The 25,671-nt window shown below is 41.3% G+C and overlaps 1 protein-coding gene across 2 annotated transcripts in view; it reads right to left on the bottom strand.

Annotated features, from left to right (window-relative positions):
• The window catches only part of PPP2R2B (protein phosphatase 2 regulatory subunit Bbeta), a 286,470-nt gene that overhangs the window by 234,699 nt on the left and 26,100 nt on the right, over positions 1 to 25,671 (bottom strand). Inside the window, exon 1 of one of the 2 annotated variants that reach the window (XM_075209659.1) lies at positions 9,901 to 10,222. The exons of the other annotated variant lie outside the window; for it this stretch is intronic. Coding sequence (XP_075065760.1) covers positions 9,901 to 9,997 — 97 coding nt within the window. The 5' untranslated portion in view covers positions 9,998 to 10,222. Of the gene's footprint in view, positions 1 to 9,900; positions 10,223 to 25,671 lie in introns of those variants that run through there. 2 annotated transcript variants of the gene reach the window in all.

The following is a 25,671-nucleotide window of genomic DNA, read 5'->3' as shown; positions in this document are numbered from 1 at the left end:
CTCCAGTGTGTACAAATCCCTCTGAAATTAATTATCTATTCAAATGGGAGAAGTTCTGCTAGTAAATAAATACATAATTAAAAAATTTGGGCAGCGTGGCCTCCTACCACCACCACCAACTTCCTCAACCAGCTTCAGCCTGAGCTGGTCTGCAATAAAGCAGATTATCATCAGGTTCGGGGTCCCCCTGCTATAGTGAAGACAGCCCTAGCCCTAGCCCTTTTCTTACCGTGAGCTAAAATTGGAAGATGATTTTCTGGGGTTATTCGATTTGCCCCCCCTCCCCCCCCCTTCCTCTTTGGATCAACACAACACAGTTATAATTTAGGAAACAATCAAGATAATAAACTTATGTCAGTTTTTAACCTCATTAACTAAAAAAATATTGGTACTTGTTAACTATATGGGCACCACTTGAAGCATGGACTCCACCCACTTGTCATTTCGGCTGGCTTGAGCCACAGCAGTTGTCAGAGACTCTACTTCACATGGAGAATGAGAAACTCCGCTCTCTACTGCTGCAGCTCTCCAGCATCCCCCCGGCATCCTCCACCTGCGCACTGCACACTTTATCTGCAATGTCCTTAACACCTGGAGGGCAATGGTGGGGCTCTTGGGAGGATCTGTGATGGGCGGAGTCCATGTTTCAAGTGATACCCATAGAAATAACAATTATCAAAACATATTGCAGATAAACTTCAAAAACATGAACATTCACATTGTTCTGAGCCTTTTAGACAGGGGTCTACTTGCCTACAGCAATAAGTGGCAAACTAGCTAATGTTCTTTTCCACACAGGTGTGCTCTGAGTTGATATCTACTGTATGTTTCCAAGATACTGTATAATGCAGTGGCGCACGCAGGGGGGGGTTTCTGAATCTTCAGAAACCCCCCTTCCCTGCACTAACTAAGTGCCCACCATAGCGGCACTGTACTATACAGCACCACCGCGGACGCTTCTTTGACAGCGCCGCGGCTGCTGTATAGTACAGTGCTGCCGAAACGGAGCTGCTGCGCATGCACACTCGTGGTTGTTTTTTGTTTTTTTTTGGTCAGGGGGGGAAACCCTCCCCCCCCTGACAATCCTGCGTGCGCCCCTGTAATGTCCATTTGGAAGGTGGTTTACCAATATAGAAATATATATATTTTTTATGATAAGTTTTCATCTAATTATAAATAATAAACCATTGTTTGTGACAAGCAAAAATGCAAAACTGTGAATACCCCACTTTGATATTAAAGTTAACAATAAGTGAAAAATGTTTAATGCGGATCTATTATCATCATCAGCAGCATAATTATATTTGCTGTTGATAACAGAGGTGTTTCACACATTTGGCAGTCTCTATATTCACTATATATTTTGTCAGATGTGAGCAGCAAGGAGAGGTTCTGATGAGGATAGATAATCCAAATACCAGTGGTACTGTACTAGTGCTTCTTCAACACTTATGGCCAATTGGGGGAAAAGTCCTATTGCTGGCAAAAACAATAGACAAGGCATTTTTCCACTATGCCCTATGTAACAAAGGTTCGCAAGCTGGTGGTAGGATTCACCTGCTTTCACTGGCAATGGCTTCCACATGCCTTTGCATCACAACAGCACTTGTACCACCGTAATACCTGTTCTGCTCATTTGTTATCACAAGATGGTGATAAGAGATGAAATTCATTCAAAAATTGCTTTCTTTTCAGTGAATAAAGCATTGTTTTAATGTCTAAGGTTTTTAAATAAGTTTTTTTTTTTATATTGTATATCTATCTTCAAACTTTTAATATTAGTTGACCTGAAATCTGGGCTCTGGTCCAGTGTGCAAGTACAGGTCAGATAGTCAGCTTGTGCATGCGCATCTGCAGACCCTTACTCCTCTGGGCCAGTAACACAGGGGCAGCTAAGTATTGCTCAGCTGCCCCAGCAATATAGCTGGAGAAAGGGTTCTATTGATGAAAAGGCCCTATTGCAGTGTTGGCTAACCTGTGACACTCCAGGTGTTGTGAAACTACAAGTCCCAGCATGCTTTGCCAATATATAGCAGCTTATTGGTGGAAGGGTAAGCTGGGACTTGTAGTTCCACAACACCTGGAGTGTCACAGGTTAGCCAACACTGCCCTATTGACTAGGATGAACACACTGGAGACAAACACGAAAAAAATTAAGTGTGAACAAGTCCTTACAATGCTCTGATAAATGATTCTTATCCACAGCAAAACTAACAACAGCAGGGACTAATTAACACCTTAACACATAATGCTAATGAACATATGTGTCAGAAATGCAGTTTCTCTAACCGAAAGCAATTGTACATATATTAAATAAAATTAATAAACTCACAGAGACCATAGGAACACACAGGTCAGCTGCTAAAAGATAACTCCACCCAAAACTAAAAATTCTGATCATGGGGTCTATTTATCAAGACCCTACTATTTTGAAGATTTTTAGCAGCGATACAAAGTGTTCGTCCGTACAATTTATTATTATAATATCACCATGGAGGCTGAGTGACCCTCAGTTTCACGGCAATGATAAGAGGCATGCATGCACATTTCACATCTGGTATACTTGCAATATATCCAAATTTTTGCCACTGGGGTCATCATCAGCAGGAACTGTTTATATAGTGTCACTGGGGAATGGAGACTGGATCAAGCTTACAGGAAGGCAACAATAACTCAAATAGCCATCATCATCTTCAGCTATTTATATAGCTCCACTAATTCCGCAGCGCTGTCCAGAGAACTCACTCACCACATCAGTCCCTGCCCCATTGGGGCTTACAGTCTATATTCCCTAACACACACACACACACACACACACACACACACAGCGACAGACTAGGGTCAAATGTGATAGCAGCCAATTAACCTACTAGTATGTTTTTGGAGTGTGGGAGGAAACCGGAGCACCCAGAGGAAACCCACACAAACACGGGGAGAACATACAAACTCCACACAGTTAAGGCCATGGTCAGGAATTAAACTCATGAACCCAGTTCTGTGAAGCTTAATGCTAACCATTAAGCCACCAGGCTGCCATGTGGGCCCCCTATTTTAAACAAGAGAGGACACCAGAGGGGCTGTTGTAGACCAAAGGGTGAATAAAAAGGATGAAAAAGGACACTACTCAGGGTGTCAGATCTACCAAGCAAGGCTAAGAGTGCAGCGGATGGAGAGGGTGTCAAAGCCTGCACACATTCGAGTGAGAGTGAGAAACCCAACTACAACTTCATGGAGAACTCTAGTCAAAAATGAGTTTCCTCTTAAGCAATGTGTAGATTGGGTGGGGATATTGTCAAAGTGGGTTCAGGTATAATTTGTTTGGCTTTACAAGCAACATTAAGGTAATTTTTCCTATATATTCCACATGGCTAAATTAGAAATGCTCCAATATAGATGCAGTACAAAAAAAAAGTTTTCAGTTGGGGAAATTCCTTGGCCCATCTCTTTACCAAAGCAGAATAATAGAGGATGTTTATCAAACTGGCTTCAAGTTTTAAAGTACATTCCACAAGACCGTAAAGCGCATATATACCTGCCGTGCTAACATGAAAGTTAGTTCATTCTCTCCAGGTGTAATCAATCTCACTTCCAAGCTGTGTAATCATCTGTATATAAAGATTGATGATTCCAGGGAACTGTCCAAAAAGGCATTTTGCTGGAGAACTGTGTTGCTGGTATAAAACGCACACAGTGGCATTGCAGGATGGTATGTCTTAAGATTGAGAACACTACTTATACAGCTACGAATATAATTTTAAGTAAAAGAATAAATAATAGGTTTTATAACGTTCCCTGACAATTTATTTCAACAATTAATGAATGTGGTGGATTGTAGATTACACTGGCTTCCTTTTAGTGCTCCTTGTTCTCCCTTAAAGGAAAACCCAACCCAGGGAGAATTACTGCATCTAGGGAAGTAAAAAAGTAGAAGTTCCTTTCATGGGGAGCTCAATGTTACCCCTACTCCACCACTGTATAAGTGACCAGCTGCTGTGGACCATCTACATGGAGATAACATTGTCTTACAAAGAGATTGGATAGAGATAACATTTTGAGTTCCAGTGGAAGAATTAGACTGCCAGCTTTCTACTACCAGGGAGGAGGACATGTCTAGCAAAGGTGTAACGACCATAGAAGAGGGGCTGCAGCATCAATGGGGGCCACAGTTCAGGGAACCTACAACCCCTGTCAAAGGCAAATGTATATATGTGTTTTATTTGACTACTGGGCAGTATATCCATTAAAAAAAACCTCCCTATGGGTCCCACAAATGTCTAGTTACAGCCCTGATAATTACAGGTTGGTTTTGTCTTGGAATTCTTCTTTACCAATGATATATGGGCAGTGTTGTCAGCGCGTGCACTATAAGGAACATATGTATCAATGGCTGAATGCACAGACAGTGCCTAACATTCTCTTCATTGGCTATAGGTATAAATGGGTATAGTTCATGATAGAGTGAGTGGGCTAATGTCCCTTTTAATCTATAGGCACATGCCTTAGTTACATGCTTATAAATCCATGCCTGTCCACGGATTATTACATAAAGGTATTATTCACTCCAGACTCGTCTTTTATCCTATGTCACCATACAATAAATGGACAAGCATGTCCCAAGTTCTTGCATAACTTTAAACATGTGTTATTCACTCACTTGCACAATGTATGGAACAGTGATAGCGATAGCAGCTTGGTGTGTCTACCTGTGGCCCCTAGCTCTACTGCCCCACACGGACTTATTCTCTGCCTATGTTGTGTGCTTCACCTCCTCCTTCTGAACTGAGTGACAAGGTAAGTGGAGGTCTGAGTAGCATTTGGGGGAATTCTGGAGCAATTGGGGGGTCTGAATCACATGTGGAAGGTCTAAGGGGCATTTAGGGATGACTGATGTGATGATCACTTTGGGGCTGTTTTTTATTACTAATATTAAGGGTAAAGTGCAGCTCTTTTGAAGGTTGTGGGACTTAATTTGCTGCCCTTGAAGCGTATCAAGTTGCCTGACACAGGTAAAACAGTACTAAAGCTTCATGCATATTTTTTCTGTGCCTTATTAGATTTTGGCACCCAATTACACATTTCCTATTTACTGGAGAAAGGATGCTTACTTGTGCATTTAAGCACATCTGTCTCTAAAGGCCAATGTACTATGCTATTTTTAAACTTTTGTCTTCTTTGAGCCAGCTTGCAATTTGCAGTTTGCATGAAGTTAACGTGATAAAATACCATAGTTATCTATCTGAAAGCACCAGAAATGTCTTAATTTCCTGTACAGAACAAATGCTAATTCTGCTTTTCATAAACCAGAATGAAGAAAATCAGACTTTCTATTATATTTTCATTTAGAATCAAAACCGAATGAAGCTATAATAACTACACATACATCACTGGGAAATGCAATTTGATTTTTCCAAACCCGTCAGGTCCTGCTCCATTTAATGAACAGTACAACTACAATTTCATGGAGGAAGGAGTGCAAAGGAAAATTGATTCCTTAAACTGTTGACAAGTAAAAGGAAATGTTATGATCTCTGGTGCCACAGATTGAAAAGAACATGATTAAATGATATTTGTTTTTAATTTTCTGACTTCTGTCTGTTTAGAATCCTCAAGTGTATTAGTTTGCCAAAAGAAAATGTCCACTTTGCTGTATAGTGTGCTCTTGTTCCTCAGTCCCTAATGGTGGGATCAGACCATTTATTGGGATCCTTCTTTTTCTATTCTGTGTCAGAGATCCCATAACAGGTTTCATGAAACCTTCCATGGAGCAGGCTGTTAATACTTTTGGCCTTCTATGACAACCTGCTAACATTACGACATTTACATCCCTGAAGCAGGCATAGGTCTATCTAAGAATAGACTGTATTATGACTGTACTTTGGGGTATTCAAACAAAATGAATCGATCCGCATGTTTGAGGCAGAAGTCTGGGTAGATGCCTACTAAGGGGCCAAGTTCTTCCTTATTAATGGTTAGTGGTTTAGGTATGACCTTAACGAAGTGAGCTTGTGAGTGAAACTTGTTGTATATGCTACTGAACTTGGGGATAAGTACATTGCAAAACCACTTGGCCTATATAGCTTGATATTAGAAATAATTCATTTGATGCAAAAGGCTTAGTGAGTGTTCTAATAAAAATGTAAATCCAAAAGTGGTCTGGAGAACATACAAAGTAAAATTGCATGTTTAAGTAAGTGATAAAGCCCAAGGACTTGAGCACATCCTTCATCATCAACATTTATTTATATAGCGCCACTGATTCCGCAGCGCTGTTCAGTGAACTCACTCACATCAGTCCCTGCCCCATTGGAGCTTACAGTCTAAATTCCCTAACACACACACACACACACACACACACACAGACCGAGAGAGAGATAGATTTTGATAGCAGCCAATTAACCTACCAGTATGTTTTTGGAGTGTGGGAGGAAACCCACGCAAACACGGGGAGAACATACAAACTCCACACAGATAAGGCCATGGTCGGGAATTGAACTCATAACCCCAGTGCTGTGAGGCAGAAGTGCTAACCACCGTGCTGCCATCCTAGGGCCAAAGGTGTCCCCAGTGGTTATATAATGATTATTGAGATCTCCAGTCTCAAGGTCTATTTTCCTATTGGTGCACTATGTCTAAAAGAGCAAGATAGACATTGCTCGTTCTCAGGTGACAGATCTGTATATGTATGTAGTCACCAGAGCCTAATTAATCATTCCGCCCAAGGCTAATACACTCATTACGCCGCTCACTTTCCAGGCCAGGCTAATATATGGTAGGCAAAGACAAAAATATCATTCATTTTAAATTTGACTTCCTTCACCCCCCATCAATGTTTATGTTCCCGTGTTTCCTAATATCCGCTCTGTTTGGTTTTTTTAAAAGGGTCACAGTCACTCATTTCGTTGTCATTAATATCACAACTGTATAGCAGAACAGAGGCATGAACAAGCATCACTGAGGGTGAAGATTTGGAGGGGGAGGAGGCTGTAATGTCTGCACCTGTCGCCATCCTTGTCTCTCCTACTCGCTTATCATCAAGCGCTCACCCAAGGAAGACTCAATGTCTTCAGCATTTACCATGGGAATACGTCAAGATTAAAACCTTCCTACATTTTTCTGTCATGTTCTCTTTTTACTTTGGAGAACAACTATTTTCTCTTGTTTTACAATGAATTTCAGTTTTTGTTAGCATTCTTTATATGGTGCCTCAAGGTTTCCGCAGCGCCATACAAAATACATAATATAATACAAAAAAAACTATACCTCTCCCTATCACAACAGGGCACCCCCAAACATTTTGCACCCCCTCAAGTAAACATGGACAAACATACATACATGATTCTATATTGTGATTATTGTGACTGTTTTCCATTTTATGAGTTATCCAGTTGTTTGTTTTGACATGCTAGGATTGTATGTATAAATATTTATTTCAAAATTAGTAGTATAATTTGGGGGGGAGGAATCTTGCTTTCCAGTGTCAAGCTGGGTCCACACTACAACAAAATGCTAACGATACAATATTTTTACCAACTTTACCAATAACAAAAAACAAAAGTCCCGATCAGCATGCCGATTCATGTGTACACACTATAGCCGATAACCTTCAAATCTGTGCTCTTCATCTGCCATAAAGTCGACTGCAACTCAGAGGATTAACAAGTCTGGTGAGGCAAGATCGGTGACAGGTGGTCACACAAATCCCATGTCATGAGCAATGGCAAAGAAGGAGTTAATTGTAGCGACCACCCTGCTTGTAGTTCTACAAGTCACATCGGGTGACTGGCATATGCAGCATGTGTCAGGGGTGGATCTAGAATTTTATTTTACGGGAGGGGGGGTCGATTTAGTCCCCGCCCCCTTTTTGACAGCTGAGGCTGCTCGCGGCTGCACACTATGTGCAGGTCCGTTCGGCAGAGACAGGCAGGGAGAATGTGCCGCTCTAATTGTGCCTGTCTCTGCCGAACGGACCTGCATATAGTGTGCAGCCGCCGGCAGCAAGCCCCTCCTAGAGGGGGCGATCTCCCCAATCGCCCCACCCTGGATCCGCCACTGGCATGTGTGGAGTCAGAATCAGAAGCATGGGCTCAGACTTGGCTGCTGAGGTTACATTGAGGTTACAGGCTGGACAGACACAGGGAAAGGAAGGAATGCAGTGAGTGGAGGAGTAGAGGGTGGCAGGACAAAAACAAGGATAAAATGAAAAGGAGAGGGAAATTTAAATATAAAAGGAGCAGGGCCGTATTAACCCGGTGGCCGGCATTCATCGTCCCCGCCCCGGTCTCCGACTGTCAGGTTATGGAGAATGGCAGGCAGCTAACAGCAAATGTTATGCTGTTAGCTGCCTGCTGTTACTGTAGTGCTTCCGCGGTGCGCAGTAATCTCTTTACTGAGGAGATCTTGTGAGAGTGAGACTATGATAGTCTCACTCTCACGAGTTCTCCTCAGCAAGGAGATTATTGCGCACCACGGAAGCACTACAGGGAGTGTCCGAAGAACTCCTACTGCAGCCTGCAGTGAAGAAAGGTCGGATCTGGACCACAAGGAATAGGACTATTGTATAATGCTGTATTATATATATTGGGGGGGGGGGGGGGGGGCTCACAGTACCCTTTGCTGGGAGGGCCTCACAGTACTCTTAGCCCGCGGGCCTCCATTCCCTTAATCCGGCCCTGAAAAGGAGGGAAAGATAGAGGAAATTCTGCAGTTGCATACACACTGCAGAATTGTACCGACATTGTCCATAGCTGAACAACATATTTTAAGCAAACCGACCAACCAGATCAAACTATGATCTGTGCTTTGGAACAGCATGATCGTTCATCGTTCCAGGGTACACACTACTATGATATCAGGCCAATCAATCGTTTATCGTCTGAGTGGCCCGATAATCTGCTGAAAACAGTGTAGTGTGTACCCAGCTTCAGCCAATGTAAAATAGATAATTATTCAACACACTTTCATGCAGTATGGTTTGTTGATCTTGTGAAAGAACTCATGATGCAAGATAACTGCCTCCTAAAAACAAGGAAAGTAATACTGACACATTTACAGTAAACAGGATGCTCTCTATTTTTTATAGTAAATCTAATCTCTAATTTAGACACATTCTATATAGAGCTATATGGAGCTACCTAATCAAGATAATTAAATACAAATTTATTTTTGTAGAATCAATGCCAGTATTTCAAACTGTATCAAACTAATGATAAATTCTACTGAATGGCATTTAACTTTGAACAAGTGTAGGATTTTCTTGGATTCCTACATACAGCTGCCTCCTACATTTTCCTGTTACTCTTAATACAGCAAAAATCTACCCTGCATTTTCATGACTAATTAGTCATAGTCTTAATAAATAACATTATTACGAGAAATGTAAAACAATGCTCTTATGTACAGATCAATATGCCCTTTGTACATCACACTGCAAGAAGTAAACATACTTTTGTTTCGGAATCTAGAACTTCTTTCAGAACACTGCATCATAAAAATACTTTAGTCTTTTTCCAAATCAGCTGCTTGGGGATCCAAACTGAATTAACTAGACAGTGACAAACTGCGTCCACTGTAAAGTGTGCAACTTGGGGGCTTACATTAAAGTAAACTTAATTATGATACAATGAACATTACGGTAAACACAAACATTTGCAGACGACTGTGAATATTTTCTGTATGGCAACGTCGTTCCTAGGAGGTGCAAGGTCTGGTGCAAATAGTTAACATGGTTTTAAATGAAAGGTTTAGCTGCCTGCAAGGGCTGCCTATTTCATAAACAGGATCCTGGCAGAAATGGCTGTCATCTGACAGCCGAACAGCAATGTCAGCAAAGATCTTTGGGAAGTCAGGCTTCCTCCACTTTTTTCACACCCACCCACATGCCCACCCTTTCATGACCTGTACCTTCTGTGTGGCAGCTGGAAGATAGGATGGTGTTTGGAGGTCTGAAGATGTAAGGCAGGTAACGAGAAAAGCATTTCATCTTCAAATGAAGGGACATGGGCAGACTGTTCAATCCATGAGGATCCTGCTATCAGTCACAGGGCAGGTTACGCTGCAGATACATCCAGTCATGTCTCCAGGGCTCTGCATGGCGGGGAAACCCAAGTATCCTCTGGAAACAGACCCCATCGTTTTGCCATCGGCAGCAGGAAGATCAGCCTCCCATTACTGCAAGCGTACTGCTCCAACTCTGAAGCTCTCAAGCAGGCTGGGGAGGCTCTTCATTGGCTGAAACACTCCACAGCAGGATTTGCTGACTAAGTCAGTCCTGCTTGTAAACACACACTCACGCACACTCACACACACACTGAATAAGCCTGCTTCCTACATTCATCTTTTCCAAAGTCAAGTTAAAAAAAATAATTGACAGGAGTTCCTTCTCCCAAGGTGACTGGCAAGGCACTGTGTTAAACCTTGACATTGTTATTGCAATGCATAAACTAGAAATGTTTTGGACTTTCATTCTCATTCAAATATCTTTACAGTGTTTTATCTGCATTTTTGGAGTTTCTGTGAATGAAATAAGGATGTACTTATATTGTGCATGCTTAATTCATTACATTTTCTGTCAGCGCAATGGTTAAAAGAAGCAGCATTGTTTTCATCTGAACTATGAAAGGGATTGAGGATTTTTGTAGACAAGAAAAAATTGCTGTTATTAAACTGTACTTGTCCTATAAGTTCAACATTTTATTTTTTATTGGTACTCCTCAAACTACTGGGGGAAATTCAATTCAATTGGACGCTTCTGTGGAGAAACATCGCGTCAGAGTTTTCAGGAAACTTTCCGCTCATTTTCCCCCATAGAGATGCGAAGGAAAAGTGAACGTATTGGCGGGCAATGTGCGCATTGAGGCAGTGTTCTGCGACACATCGCCAGCAATTGAATTACTGCTTGTGTATGAGTTTAGCCTTCTATTTGTTTTTGTTTTTTTCAATTTATATAATTCACAATTTTATGTGATGGCCTATGTCTGCTCTCTGCAGAAAGCCTCAACTTAATTACTTTAAACCTGGAGTAAATGTGGAATTCCTGCAAGTAGAGTTGAGTGAAATTATTTTTTGCATTTCATAATTCATGGAATTTTAGGTGGTGACAGATTATTTGGTGTAACAAAGCTCATGCAAGCAATTTAAATGCCATGATTAAAAATTGAAATAATTAATCTGTATGAGCACTACGTAGAGGGTATCACACACAAGTGCTTTAATCACTTGCAGGTTTTAAAATGCTGACAGCTGAATGTTTGACAAGTGTGCAAAGCGCTCAATAAAAATGCTATCCACTTGAAATCTATTATATTTGAGCAGATACTGTTACACAGAACGTTTTAAGCGCTCATTACAAACTTGGAGAATTAAATCTGCTGTACTTTTCCAGCTGTTATAAGAATGACATAAAAATTAGGCATAATCGCTTCTGAAACGGAAAATGCACTAGTGTGAAAATTGCCTTTGTGCTACTACCCTTAACTAAATTTAAATACTAAATCAAGTAAATCACTACTGACATAAGAACTATTATACACTAAGGGGCCGATTCAATTCGGCCACGTTAAGTCTAGGATTAACGTGATGCTAGTACTATTACCTTTAATACGGTAATTTTAAACCAGATTTTTGCTGACGCCCCCGAGAGCCGTGAGCAAAAAGCAGCAATAAAATAACCGTACTAACGGTTACACTGCGCACTTTTACCATAGTAACGGTAATAGTGCGCAGCCGCGTTATTCCTAGAATAATGCGGCCAAATTGAATCGGCCCCTAAGAATGACTTATCTGGCTGTAACTGTTCTCTGTACATCCATTAATTTAGAGTTCTGTCTGGTTCAACTCCACTATACAAAACAAATAACTTATCAGACAGTAAAACATTCTGCTTTAGTGCGTCCATGCATTTTGTGACCGCCAAGTATTTATTGATTGGTTGTGAATGACATCCTGAACACCTACACACAACCCACACTATAGCAATGCTTATGGTCCTCATTCAGAGACTGAACAGCATACCTCTACTCCCTTAGATACCTTTACAAAATAATTTAAATATATTATCATTTGTTTATTAGTTGGCAGTGCAAAATATATAACTGTAAACAAAGGTTTCTACCTTAAAGCATTTCTTGCAGGAACCAAGGTCCGCAACATTAAATGCTGTGTTACTTAATTGTGTTTAAAGGGTTATCATCCTGCAAAATAAAAACCAACAATAGGAAGCTGGGATAGCTGGTAATTGCCTTCCTAAGTAATAAGTGAGCCATGCTCAGTGTCATTCTCATGAGGGGAAGGCGGCATTCTATAAACATAATTGACAGTTAAAGCAGACATTTCGATAATGCAGCCTTACTGCAAAATATATGGATGTTATAAGTCACAGAGGAGTTGTGGGATCATATAAAAGCAAGAGGAAGTAGGCCAAGTGCTTTGTACAGGTCCAGGGGCGCACGCAGGATATATAGAGAGAGCTGCTGCGAATGCGGCCACATATGCGCAGCAGCTAAATTTCGGCGGCACTGTATTGTACAGCAGTCCCAGCGCTGTCAAAGAAGCGTCCGCGGCGGTGCTGTATTGTACTACAATATAGCACTGCCGCGGACGCCTCTTCGACAGCGCCGCGGCTGCTGTATAGTACAGTGCCGCTATGTAGGGGCACTGTTTAGCCACCGTTCTTCGCTGAGGGGAGGGGTCTCTGGAGAACCAGAAACCCCCTCTGCGTGCGCCCCTGAGGTCACCGATATTCAAAGTGATTTTCAAAATGACACAATATCCATAATAATTTACAGTAGGATGTGCATTATTCTTTATGAGTTTTCTTATGAACAATGCGTGATGACATCAGAACTCACCAGTTATAAGATATGATTTAAGAGCTCAATGTGTATACAGATAATTATTTACAGGACTTTATATATATAATAATATCACTACCATATTATATGTGGGAAGATAAACCCCTTCAATAAGGTTTACAGATTAGATGTGTTAGATAAACTTGAGGACCAAATTAGGCTTTGGCTATACTGGGAATAGGAAATATATCTGCCCTTCTATAATCACCGGTTCCCTATGGAACTGGTGACACCGGTGGTTGTAAAAACTATGAAGCATGCACCAAGAAGTTTATATTATATCCATAAAAATGGTGTTAATTTACTAATAAATAATGCTTAGTACCAAGTTCGCTATTCAATGTGAAGCAACAGCATGCATATTTCTTCTCAGATTAAAACAATAAATAAGTGATGATTATATAGCATGCAACAAGAAAGGATTTGAATCATAAATAATGCAGGCATTGTGTTGGCGTTCAGAAAAGGGTTAGGGAGAATATTAAACTGCCCTGTAGGAGCAATCTGCAAGTAAACAGCTCCTATTTAGGGGAAAAGATATCTGTTAATTTCCCTTTATATGGCAGCCCTCTGAGTCATTGATTTCAACAATAAGTATTTTAAGCATTACTCAGTCCAGAGCTGAGAACTTGGTTTGCTCCTGTTAGGGCTTCTCAATGAAGGATGAATTTTTCTGCTCTGCATAAAAGAGTGTGGAAACAGCCTCAATAAAGCAATCAAAAGGGTTAGGGTCCAGGGACAGATTGGGAAAAAGGGTATATGCCACCAGGTTCGGTCCCGTATCAAATGCCTTGGGCTTGTATTTGTGTAGATCAGATCACCCTCTGGACGCATAAGCCCTTCCCAGAATTCCACAGCACACCAAAAGCAAAAATATACAAAAAAGCAGGAATTGCAAAGTGCTTACGCAGGAATTACATTTAGTTGTTATTTTTTATGTGATAAATTTAACATCACAGCTAATAACATTTTGTTTTCTTATAACTAATATTAACTATGTTAGCTTATAACTATAATATTAACTTTTAACTACAACTAATGTGATATCTGTCTGTCAGGTAAGACACGAATGTTACATGCCCCAGTGGTTGTCATGTCTTCAGACATAAGTTCCTTCCTTGCTTGTGGTACCATTAATTACACAAATACATGAAATACTTAATAATATTCTACAGCTAGCATAAATACTGTTCATTCTTATTAGCTGGACACCAGATTATTTGTGCAGTATAAAAACAATAATATGCCTATGTGCCTAAATAATGATGATGAACTTCGCAGGTTATTTCAGGCTGAGCCCTGTTTATGTGAACCCTGATACGTACACCAGTTTCATTGCACAATATGAAACGTTCTATAGGAAGTGACTGCAGACGTGCCTGTACCGAAGAGCTGGCACTTTAAGCCCAGGAACTGAGAGAGACACTGCTTGTTGACGTTGTCGTGCTGTCTGTTTACAGTTAATGTGAGAGAGAAAGGAAGAGACTGCTGGAGGGAATCAGTGGTTAAACATAAATGATGGAATGGATGAACATAAACTGAACATGAAGAAATGGATGAACATAAACTCACCAAAACAGGATAACCACAGCAAGTAACAGGTAAGGGGCAGTGCTAGCTCCATACCCAGGGAAAGGATATATAGGAAGGAGAGCAGAACTTCTGGGTACAGTGGGAGGGAAGTTAGGAAAGGAATATACTTGGGAGAGAGGAGGGGAAGAAATTTAGCAGTGTCTCAGACAATCATACATTACGTAAAGCAAACGCGAGAGAGACTTGAGCTCGACAAATGTGTAACCTGCAAGCCGTATATCCCGCCCAATAACTCGTGACCTGCAAAAAAATAACGCAACTTGAAAAAAAACAAGCCCAATTCCACTGGTTGTAAGCGCCATTGGCAGCGACAGCAGCAAAGAGATAAGGAACACGCTTGTGGGAATGTCACACGTAAGCGATACATAAAGTGTAACCCCCGTAACATAATAATAATAATGAACTCTTTTTTTAACTAAAATATTTTACAAAGAAAACATATGGCACAAATGGTGAAATTATTTCCTTAAGGCAATGTCTTCCAGTTAACCATATTATGACGCATGTACCGCCATAAATCTTATGCTTTTCCTCCTGTTGGAGGCGCCGTTGCACACTTAGCAACATCTCGTGGCACACCGGTTGAGGAGCACTGGTATAAATCTTGTAGCATTTGTTGTGGCCGCCTAGACCCTAGCATGAGCCTGCGATTTCATGGTCATACCCTGCACAGAGACCCACCTCTTGTAGATGTGAAGCCAAAAGGGAGACGAGATTATGGGCTTTGTCTATAGTTGGATGCAATGTACTCTTACAGCATACTTTTATACTTTACCTAGTATTGCCAGCCACACCTATATAAAGAAACGAAGCAGCTTGGAATAGAACGAAAATTGCTTGATTTCAGGGCGTGGGAGGTCTCACAATTATAAATATCACCGTACGGCTGTTAAGAAGTCATTCTCAGCAGGAGCTCTTAGCAGGCCTTTTGGGGGCTCCACTGAGTGCTGGTGACTCCCAGAAAGACTCCCAGAAAGAAGAAAATGCTCCAGGCTAAGTGTCATGCACGGAGTGTATCCTGCACAGAGAGCCATCTGGCTGCTCATGCTGACAGGCAACTGTATAATTGGCCTGCAAGGCGCGCTGTGGTAGAGAAAGCACAAAGAGGGGAACTGATGTGATCAGTTCCCATCTGACTACTACAGGAAAAAGGAGTAGCAACAGGTTAGTGGGGGTGGAGCAAGAATATAATATAACTATTGGGAAGTTGATGTTGAAGGAGTTAGGCATAATCATCGGGAGTTAATTATAAGGGTTGGATATGAAATGTCGACAGTTACATTGTTCATAATGTTGACATAAAATGTGTAGAGTACTGTAATGTCAGCATCCAAACTGCCCCACCCCTCATCTCAAACAACTTAACCAACCCTAGTGCTGACAGCCTAGCCTGGTACTAGAAAAATTGAAGGGACAAAACACATGGGTCTCCCCAAATTTACTAGTAGCAGCACTAGGCTTTGCCAGTGCTATAGCAAGGAAACCCGTAGCATGGTGTCCCCTGCCATAATGCCAGTCCATTCCCAGGCTGGTCATCACGGGACTGGATTCTCCAGGAAGGTCAAGACTGCCAAAATAAAAAATGTGCCCTTCACCTTGCTGATAGCTCTAGGGCTCTTCCCAAACCCCTGGGGAGGGGGGGTGTGTTAGTAGTAATTATACAGGGCATGCTGACACTTGTGGAACCAGAAGTGCCAGCTTGCCCTGGCACCCAGGGCCCACTGTCTACATTTTACATGTCGACATTTTAACTATGTCCACATTATGAACATGTAGACATGACTGTCAACATTTCAACTATATCCCAATTTAAAGGGTGAGGGGGTTAATGATCTTAATGGGACACTTTCAGTGAGGCTGAGGGAGGTAATAATTGAGGGGGTAATGGATATAAAGGAGTTAATTTTGTTGAAGGAGCTGTTATGATGAGGCTAAAGGAATTAATATTTATAAGGAGGGGTTTATTAATTATGATGGGGATAATGTGGGAGTTAATGATTCTAAGAGAGTTAATTTGTAATGTCAGGGGTTAAGTAATGATGGAGAGTTTAATGATGAGAAATAAGTTATTATGATGATGAGAGATTTATTGATTTTGAAGAGGTTAATGAAAGGTTTATTATGAGGGTGGTTAATTATGAGGATTTGGGTTTTACTTATGATGGACCACTGCTTTGTGCTTGCCCCCCAGACTTAAATTTGCCAGCCAGCACTTGCATGCTATGTGTAAAAAGAGGGTTGACAATGGTATTGGTGTAATGTGTGGGGAGAGGAGTGGAGTTGGTATTGGTGTAATTTGTGAAGAGAGGGGTGACGTTGGTATTTGTGTAATGTGTGGTGAAAGAAGTGGGTGGTATTAGTGTATTGTGTGAGGGTGGTATTGGTGTAATGTGTGGGGAGAGAAGTGTGGGTGGTATTCGTGTTATGTGTGAAGAGAGGCGTGACGTTGGTATTGGTGTAATGTGTGGTGAAAGAAGTGGGTGGTATTAGTGTATTGTGTGAGGGTGGTATTGGTGTAATGTGTGGGGAGAGGGGTGACGTTGCTATTGGTGTAATGTGTGGTGAAAGAAGTGGGTGGTATTAGTGTAGTGTGTGAGGGTGGTATTGATGTAATATGTGGGGGGAGAGAGGTGGTGGTAGTATTGGTGTAATATGTGAAGAGAGGGGTGACGTTGGTATTGGTGTAATGTGAGGTGAAAAGGGTGGGTGGTATTAATGTGGTGTGTGGTATTGGTGTAATGTGTGAGGAGAGAGGTGGGGGTGGTATTGATGTAATGTTTGGGGAGAGGGATAGTGGTAGTATTGGTGTAATGTGTGAAGAGAGTAGTAACTTTGGTATTGGTGTAATGTATGAAGGGACGGGTGATGTTGGTATTGGTGTAATGTGCAAAAAGAGGGGTAACGTTGGTATTGGTTAGAGATGTTCACTGACCCCCATGTTCTGGTTTTGGTTTTGGATCTGGATTAACTTCGTGTTTTGGGTTTGGCAAAACCGCCCTTGCGTGTTTTGGTTTTGGTGTTTTTTTTGGATCACGATTTTTTTTCTAAAATCCCTATTTTTTTTTGCTAAAATCACATATTTTTGCTTTTTTTTTATCCCCCTACATTATTATTACCCTCAATAATTTCAAATCATTATCAGTCAATTTTGACCACCTCACAGATCACAATATTATTTACATACTCTTTCAAACAAAGACTGCAGCAGTTCTTGCCAGTGATAAGAAGAAGGCCATTGTCATATCCAAAGACCAAAAAATCCACCTCTTATGTGTGGAATTATTTAAACCCAAATCCTGACAACAGTTGTCTAGCCATTTGTAGCTTTTTGTAAAGCCACAGTCAGTAGAGGTAGGGATCTTAACCATCTAGGATCCTCATCCATATTATGCCATTTGAAGCGAGTTCATGGAAAGCTTTTGCGAAGATCAGATACTTATGCTAAAAAATAACAACAAACAGTGCAGCATCAGCTACCTCCCTTCTCTCAGCTAGATCCCAGCACCTGCAATATACACCCCCAACACATTCATCATCCATATCCTCACAAGGGATTGGAGTTAGTCCTGCATCCAAGTTTCTAAAGCGAGATGACTCCTCCTCTATCCAGGACTCCTCAGGACCACTGCTGCTGCTCCTGCTGCTGGGTGTGGATCTTCAACCCAGAGGCAGACCAAGAAGAAGACTATTAGTAGTTTACAACAATTGACTGTTAAACAATCCTTTGCAAGAGGAAGCAAGTATGAAAGCTGTCACCCAGTCGCAAAGTGGATCACAGATGCCATAAGGACTATGCTAGTATTAGATCTGCGTCCAATATCCACTATTAGTTACTTGAGGTCTTCTGTCCCCGTTACCAAATTCCATCACAACACCATTTTACTAGAAAAACTATTCCTCACCTTTACCAGAAGGTTCGTAAAAATGTAATTTTTGGGCTGCAAAACGCCATTCTACCCACTGTACACTTAACCACAGATATGTGGACAGCCCACTGGGTTGGTGATTCGCCTTCACCAGCAGGGACAGCAGCAGCATGCACCCAAGAACATTGCATTTTTCAGAGGCAGGCTACTCTGTGTATCATCTGCTTCACTAAGAGGCATATTATTTTTATTATTATTATTATCATAGATTTGTAAGGCACCACAGTGCTTCACAGCGTCGTACAGTAGGGAAGACAAGGACATACATTAAACAAAAACAGACAAGGCAGACAAAATAAATGGAGACATGAAAACAAAGGGTATGGAGGACTCTGCTCATTAGAGAGCTTACATTCTAAATGGAAGAGGACAGAGCTGAAACAAGAGCAGCGAGTGTGGCTCAGAGTGGAGATTAGGATAGTTGTGAGGGTGCATTAGTGTGAATAGTGTTATCGATGATAAGGTCACCTCTAAAAAAGAGATGGATTTTCAAAGAGCATCTAAAGATTTGAAGGCTGTGGGAAAGTCTGATTGAGCATGGTAATTAGCATGCTAATTCCATAAGTGGGGAGCAGCACGGGAGAAGTCTTGAAGGCGGAAGTGAGAGGTGGTTATCAGAGGCGAGAAAAGGCGCAGGTCAGAGGTAATACAGCTGACAATCTGATTGAAAAATAAAGGGATGTCATTGCAACAAGGCTTATCCTATTTGTACTCTCCTGAGGATATGTGATTTCTGATAACGCCACCAATATTGTTAGAGGATTACAGCGGGGGGGAATTCCATCACATTCCCTGTTTTGCAAACACAATCAACTTGGTGCTACAGAACTTTTTAAAAAATGACAATGACATGCAGGAAATGCTGTTTGTGTCCCAAAATATTTAGGGTAATTTTCGGGATTCTGCAACAGCATGTAGGAGAATTCAGCAGCTGCAAGAAGAATAGAATTTAGGGGGAATGTACTTTAGTCAAGCGCAGTGGAGAATACTTTCCGTGTTGTATAAGTTGCTGAAACTACTCGAAGCAGTCACCTGTGAAGAAAGTGCAGGCACTGTTAGCTTGAGTCAAGTAATTCCCCTAATTAGACTTTTTGAAAAGCAGCCAGAGAAATTGGAGGAGGAAATGAAACAAAGCAATTCCGCTAATTATGTTGGACTTGTAGATTAAGTACTTTATTCGCTTCACCAGGATCCAAAAGTTAACAACATCCTGAAATCGGATCATACATTTTGGCAACTGAGCTTGGTCCTAGGTTTAAGATATATGTCTTTTCTTTCTTTCCAACTGACCCAGATCTCAAGAGATACAATGAGCTCCTGGTCAGTAAGCTGACAGCTCAACTGGTACATGTCACAATGACGTCTCCTCCTTCAGTTCTCTGGAAATTGCTGCTAGGAAAAAATGTAGCTTTCCCAAGACACCAAGTGGTCATGCAGATGAGTCTGCACAACATTTTAACATTTGGTCTGGTCTAAAAGAATTGCTCAAAAATCGTGACAGCTCTTCCGTAAAATGAACTTCAAATTACACGAGGAAGACCATTACCAGCAATTACATCAAAGTACACCGATTTCTGTGATGGTGGATTCCAGCAGGGATGAATTAGTATTGATTGAGGATGATGCACACACTGATGAGGGTGAATATGACGACAGTGTAGATTGCAGGTGCTGAGATCTAGCTGAGAGAAGGGAGCTAGCTGATGCTGGTATGCTTGGTAATATTTTGGGTAGAATGGCATGTTGACAATTTTATGTTTTTCTACAGTAAATTTTAACCTTTATTAGAGAGGTGTTTTTTTCTTTACAAAGGTAAAGCTTTTTATTTACATTTTTGTTTCCCTGGCTTAAAACCACTATGCATTTGAACATAGACTTTAGCACATGAGGTAGAGGGATTAGCATCATCATGACTGAGACTGGAGAGTGAAAGGAACAATGCCACCCCTTCTGTTTTTGTATGTCCTATTATTACAATTTCTGTTTCTGTATGGAACCCTACCACCTCTCCTGTTTCTGATTGAGTTATGGTACAGTAAAATGTAACTGCAGATTTAGACCAAGACTGACAGCCCTATTATTCTATTTCAGCAATGACAATTAGCAATGGAGCTCTCCTCTTTGTGTTTTACATATATAACACAGTACAATGTGACTGCATATTTAGAAGACCAAAACTGCAAGCCTATTATTTGTATTTCAGCAATGACAATTAGCAATGAAACAATGGAGCTCTCCTCTTTGTGTTTTACCTATATAACACAGTACAATGTGACTGCAGATTTAGAAGACCAAGCCTGCCAGCCCTATTATTTGCATTTTAGCAATGACAATTAGCAATGGAGCAATGGAGCTCTCCTCTTTGTATGTTACTTATATAACACAGTACAATGTGACTGCAGATTTAGAAGAACAAGCCTGCCAGAACTATTATTTCTTTCTCAGCAATGACAATAAGCAATGGAGCTCTCCTGAATATCACTGGAGACTTTGAAGAGCACTTCTACCCCTCCTCTTTCTTTTCTACCTATGACGCTGCCCAACTGAACTAGAGACTGCCAAGATCTGTGCTAACCCTTCTGTGTCCCTCTGTGAAATGGCGTTGGATCGACGTGGAGGGCGGTACTTATAAAATCCAAAGCTTGCAAGATCCGATATCCGACAACGTAACAATGACGTTTTGCCTTGCTTTCAATTGGGGGTGGTATTGATGTAATGTGTGGGGAGAGGGGTGATGTTGGTATTGGTGTAATGTGCAAATAGAGGGGTAACGTTGGTATTGGTGTAATGTGTAAAGAGAGAGGTGACGTTGGTATTGGAGTAATGTGTGAAGAGAGGGGTGACGTTGGTATTGGTGTAATGTGTGGTGAAATGGGTGGGTGGTATTAGTGAAGTGTGTGAGGGTGGTATTGGTATAATGTGTAGGGAGAGAGGTCGGGGTGGTATTGATGTAATGTGTGGGGAGAGGGGTGGGTGTGGTATAGGTGTAATTTCTGAGGAGAGGAGTGAAGGATTTATTGGGTAATGAGAGGGGGTGGTATTAATGTAATGTGTGGGGAGATGGGTAGGGGTGTTGCTGGCTTATTGACACAAGTTTATTGTTTTTGCCATTTTTTAAAATCTATCATTTGGAACCCTCTAGAAATCCTGCTATTTCCCCTGGGTCAATGTTCTGCTTCAGACATCATCTGGACTGTAGCCTTACCTGCCAACGAGGAGGACATAAGTTATTATTTTTATCTTACAAAATTCAAGTGTGTGAGGGTGTGGGTATTGGGGGGGTGGTAGGTTGATCGTTTGCCTAGGGTGTCCATAATCTTTGTACTAGTCCTCAGCATCCATTATGTTTTTTTTTTGTCAAGATTGGAATCCTGCATGTATTACAGACTAAATGGATGCCATGTCTGCCAAGCGGTGGGCAATAAAGAGGGTCCATTGGGTGTTTTTAGGTCAAACTTATTTTTAAAACAGCGTGTTGGTGTTTTTTAAAAATGTTTCCCTGGTGCATTAAAGGTCTCGGCAGTCCCTGTGTGCCAGGACATGTGGTTACCCAAGTGTCAGCATGCCCTGGCAGCCATGGGGATGCTGGATGTTATAGTACTACAACCGCCAGCATACCCAAACACTTAATGGTCCCAGCAGCCTGGACATGCTGGGACCTGTAGTGCGCTATAGACTTTTCAGCACAGGGCTGATTATCCTTAGGGGGCGGCTCACATTATTTTGACAATAAAATCCTGTTGTTTTTTTTTTAACCCCAGACAATTTAAATTAAAGTTTTTATAAGCACACACATCAACAGCATTATATATAATATATAGTTTATATAAATTGTGTTTTTCTTAACCTAAATTAAACTAAATTAAATTAATACTTTTTTGTTTTCTCTTTTGGTATTTGTTAATCATACGGAAGCCACTATAGCACTGTTTCTTTCACTTGAACCACTGCTTTCAAATCTTCTGCTGCCTGGCTGACGTGATGATTTATTTAGTGCCGTGAGCCAGCTGCAGGGATGTTTGAGAACAGTGGTTCAAGTAAAAGAAGCAGTGCTACAGTGACAACTGTATAATTAGTACCTTTCTTTTTTTAATAAACCAATAAAATGATTAAAATAGTACTGCATTAAAAATCCTTTATTCAAAGGATAAAACATTTTTTAATGTTTCTGTTCTGGTAACACCATTTGAAGATGGAACTGGGAATGCCGTTACTACACTCAGGGCTAGATTTACTAAGCTGCGGGTTTGAAAAAGTGGAGATGTTGCCTATAGCAACCAATCAGATTCTAGCTTTCATTTATTTAGTACCTTCTACAAAATGACAGCTAGAATCTGATTGGTTGCTATAGGCAACATCCCCACTTTTTCAAACCCACAGCTTATTAAATCTAGCCCTCAGTCTCTGTTTTCTTTAGATTTAAGCCCACAAAGCACAATGTTTATTTTAGACTTTTTCTGCAGCTTTGATTTTGTGTTATTTAATCTATTATATATAATCTATTCAATATAAATAGTGAACTAGGGGGATGGGTAGATTGGTATCCTATTCCGATGTCTGAACTCATCAGGGTCAGCCCTGACATAAAGGGGGCAGTCCAGGCAGTGACTCATCAGGCTATTTGTCACAGAGCACAGGCTGCAGAGCTCTTAGTCTTGTTAGATGAGGTAATCCTTATCTCCGAGAGTTTTCCTCACTGTAGGAAAAGATCCATCCAGATAGACATCTGTGCTGGCTTCGTGTTCCAGGAGGCTAAATTTAAAGAGCAGTTAGTAATCTGCCCCCTACCCCAAAGGTCATATATTTTGCATGCCTGTGCTAGGAGGTGGTTTTATCTGGCCATACTGGAGTGTTGTGGTTGAGCTAAATAGCTTAATCATTAATCTATATTATCATTTTGTATTCTAATACAATTTTGGTGAATTTATAAAACGGGACTCCAACTTTCCAGAAGCCAGCCAAATGGAGATAAAGCTCAAGAAGAAGTGAAAGGAGAAACAAAGATAGTCAAAGCTGCAATAATTGGTAAGAAAGAACAGCACAGATATATAATACCAAAATAACCTTTAAAGGTGCTCAACTGCTAATAATAGATTAACTAATAAGCGACTGTCAGTAAGAGGCCCCAGCTGTTTTTCAGCGTTTCATGAATTAAATATTCCAGGATCACCTTCTTCAGTTTGTTGTCATATATCTGGATGATATTCTCATTTTTTCTAAGGATCTTCCCTCCCATAGGAGACACGTTCAGATGGTTCTTACCTGCCTCAGGAGACAGGGTTATTCTACTGTCATTGCTTCCATTACTGCTTTAAATAAGAAGACTGCTAATCATAAACTCTAGTCATCTGAGGCTATTAACGCTTTTACTCAACTGAAGATGGCATTCTCCTCGGCACCCATACTGTGGCAACCAGACTCTCAACGCCCTTTCTTCTTGGAAATGGATGCATCTTCCTATGGCACAGGTGTGGTGTTATCCCAACTAGGTCCTTTTGGGAAACTACACCCATGCGTTTTTTTCTCCCGTGAATTTCTTCCAGTAGAGAGAAATTATGTGATTGGGGATCAAGAATTATTAGCCATCAAACTTGCTTTTTCTAAATGGCGACACCTTTTGGAGGGAGCATTATTTCCTGCAACCATTTATACGGATCATAAGAAACTTATTTATCTCAGATCTGCTAAGTGTCTAAATTGCCATCAATCCAGATGGCCTCTATTCTTTTCAAGATTTAACAGTAAGCAGACTTTCCAGCCTGGATCAAAGAATAAAAGGCTGATGCTCTTTCCAGATCCTTTTATTCTGATGATCAGAATTCTTCTCTTTTGGTTCCTAACTGCATTCTAGCTTCTACTTCTTTGGGAAGCGCTACCTGTCCTCCCGGTAAGACTTTCATTTTGCCCCATCTTCGACTCTAGCTATTACGCTGGGCTCATGTCTCCCATCTTGCAGGGCATGCCGGAGTCAAAAAGACGGGGGAAATTCTTACTCGTTATTTTTGGTGGCCTTCAATGTTGAAGCAGGTGAAGAACTTTGTAGCAGCCTTTCCGGCTCACGCCCAACATAAGGTACCTCGGGTCAGACCGTTTGGTCCATTGGTTCCTTTACCCATTCCCGATGTTCTTTGGTCTCAGTTGTCCATGGATTTCATCACCGATTTGCCGGCCTCCAGGTCGCATACGGTCATTTGGTTTATCGTGGATCGATTCTCCAGAGATGTCCATTTCATATCTCTCAAGGAACTTCCAATCTCCTTTCTATTAGCAGATCATTTTATTAAAGATAGGTATTTCGTTTACATGGGTGTCCACTTCACATTGTTTCTGACCGTGGTTCACAGTTCATTTCAAGATTTTGGAGAGCATTCTGCAGAAAATTGGGTATTAAACTGGATTTTTCCGCGGCTCATCACCCGCTGTCTACAGGACTCAACGAACGGACCAATCAGGAACTTGAGAAGTTCCTTCGGATGTTTGTATCGGCTCATCAGACGGATTAGGTCGAACTTCTTCCCTGGGCAGAGTGTGTTCCCGGCGTGTCTGACTACTCTTGGCCTGATTCCAGTTTACCAGTTCCTGGCATGTCTGACTACTCTCTACCTTTTCTCCGTGTACCAGTTCCCAGTCTGTCTGACTACTCTGATACCTTCACTGCATCCTTCCGGATCTACTGTTCTGTAGTTAATTTTCTCAAGTATTCAGATACAGTGTTACATTCTGAGGCAATCCTGTGGGCCGCGACTGCAGATATCTGCAGCTAAGCCCATCCCGCCTTGCGGCAGTTCTTGTTGAACACCGGGGAATCCGTTAGACTCCACGCCTCTGGCCTGCCTGTGCTAATCATGATTAATATAGGTATCTGAATCGTAACAGTGCTAACCCTGTCTACTTTTATGTTGGCCCAAACCTACAGTTGATTTGGTCCCATCCACGTGAGGCCACATTCAGAATTTTTCCAGTGTCACTTTAAGTTCTCAATCTGCCCCTTATGGATATGGAGATACAAGTTGTATGGGTAATGAGGATTAAGTTAACTGGAGCTGTATCAGAATGTTTATGACACTAGAGTCAGTAAAATTTAGAGCATCCTTTGGTACTTGGAAATTGTTTATCAGTATTGTGTTTATTGAGACTGCTTCATTGTGTCACTCACCGGACTGTGAGTGCTTCTTCCCGGACATTTAGGAACCGTGGCCGTCCTCCATCCTGAGGGACTGCGCATGCGCAGCCCTTTCTATACCTCCAGTGTATGTTCCTTTAACTTAATTGGCAGATCAGGCAACCTCCCTATATTAAGCACC

This window comes from Mixophyes fleayi, chromosome 4 (genome assembly GCF_038048845.1).
Source record: "Mixophyes fleayi isolate aMixFle1 chromosome 4, aMixFle1.hap1, whole genome shotgun sequence".
Taxonomy (NCBI): domain Eukaryota; kingdom Metazoa; phylum Chordata; class Amphibia; order Anura; family Limnodynastidae; genus Mixophyes; species Mixophyes fleayi.
Note: the sequence above shows the minus strand (reverse complement) of the source record. Positions and strands in the feature narration are given on the sequence as shown.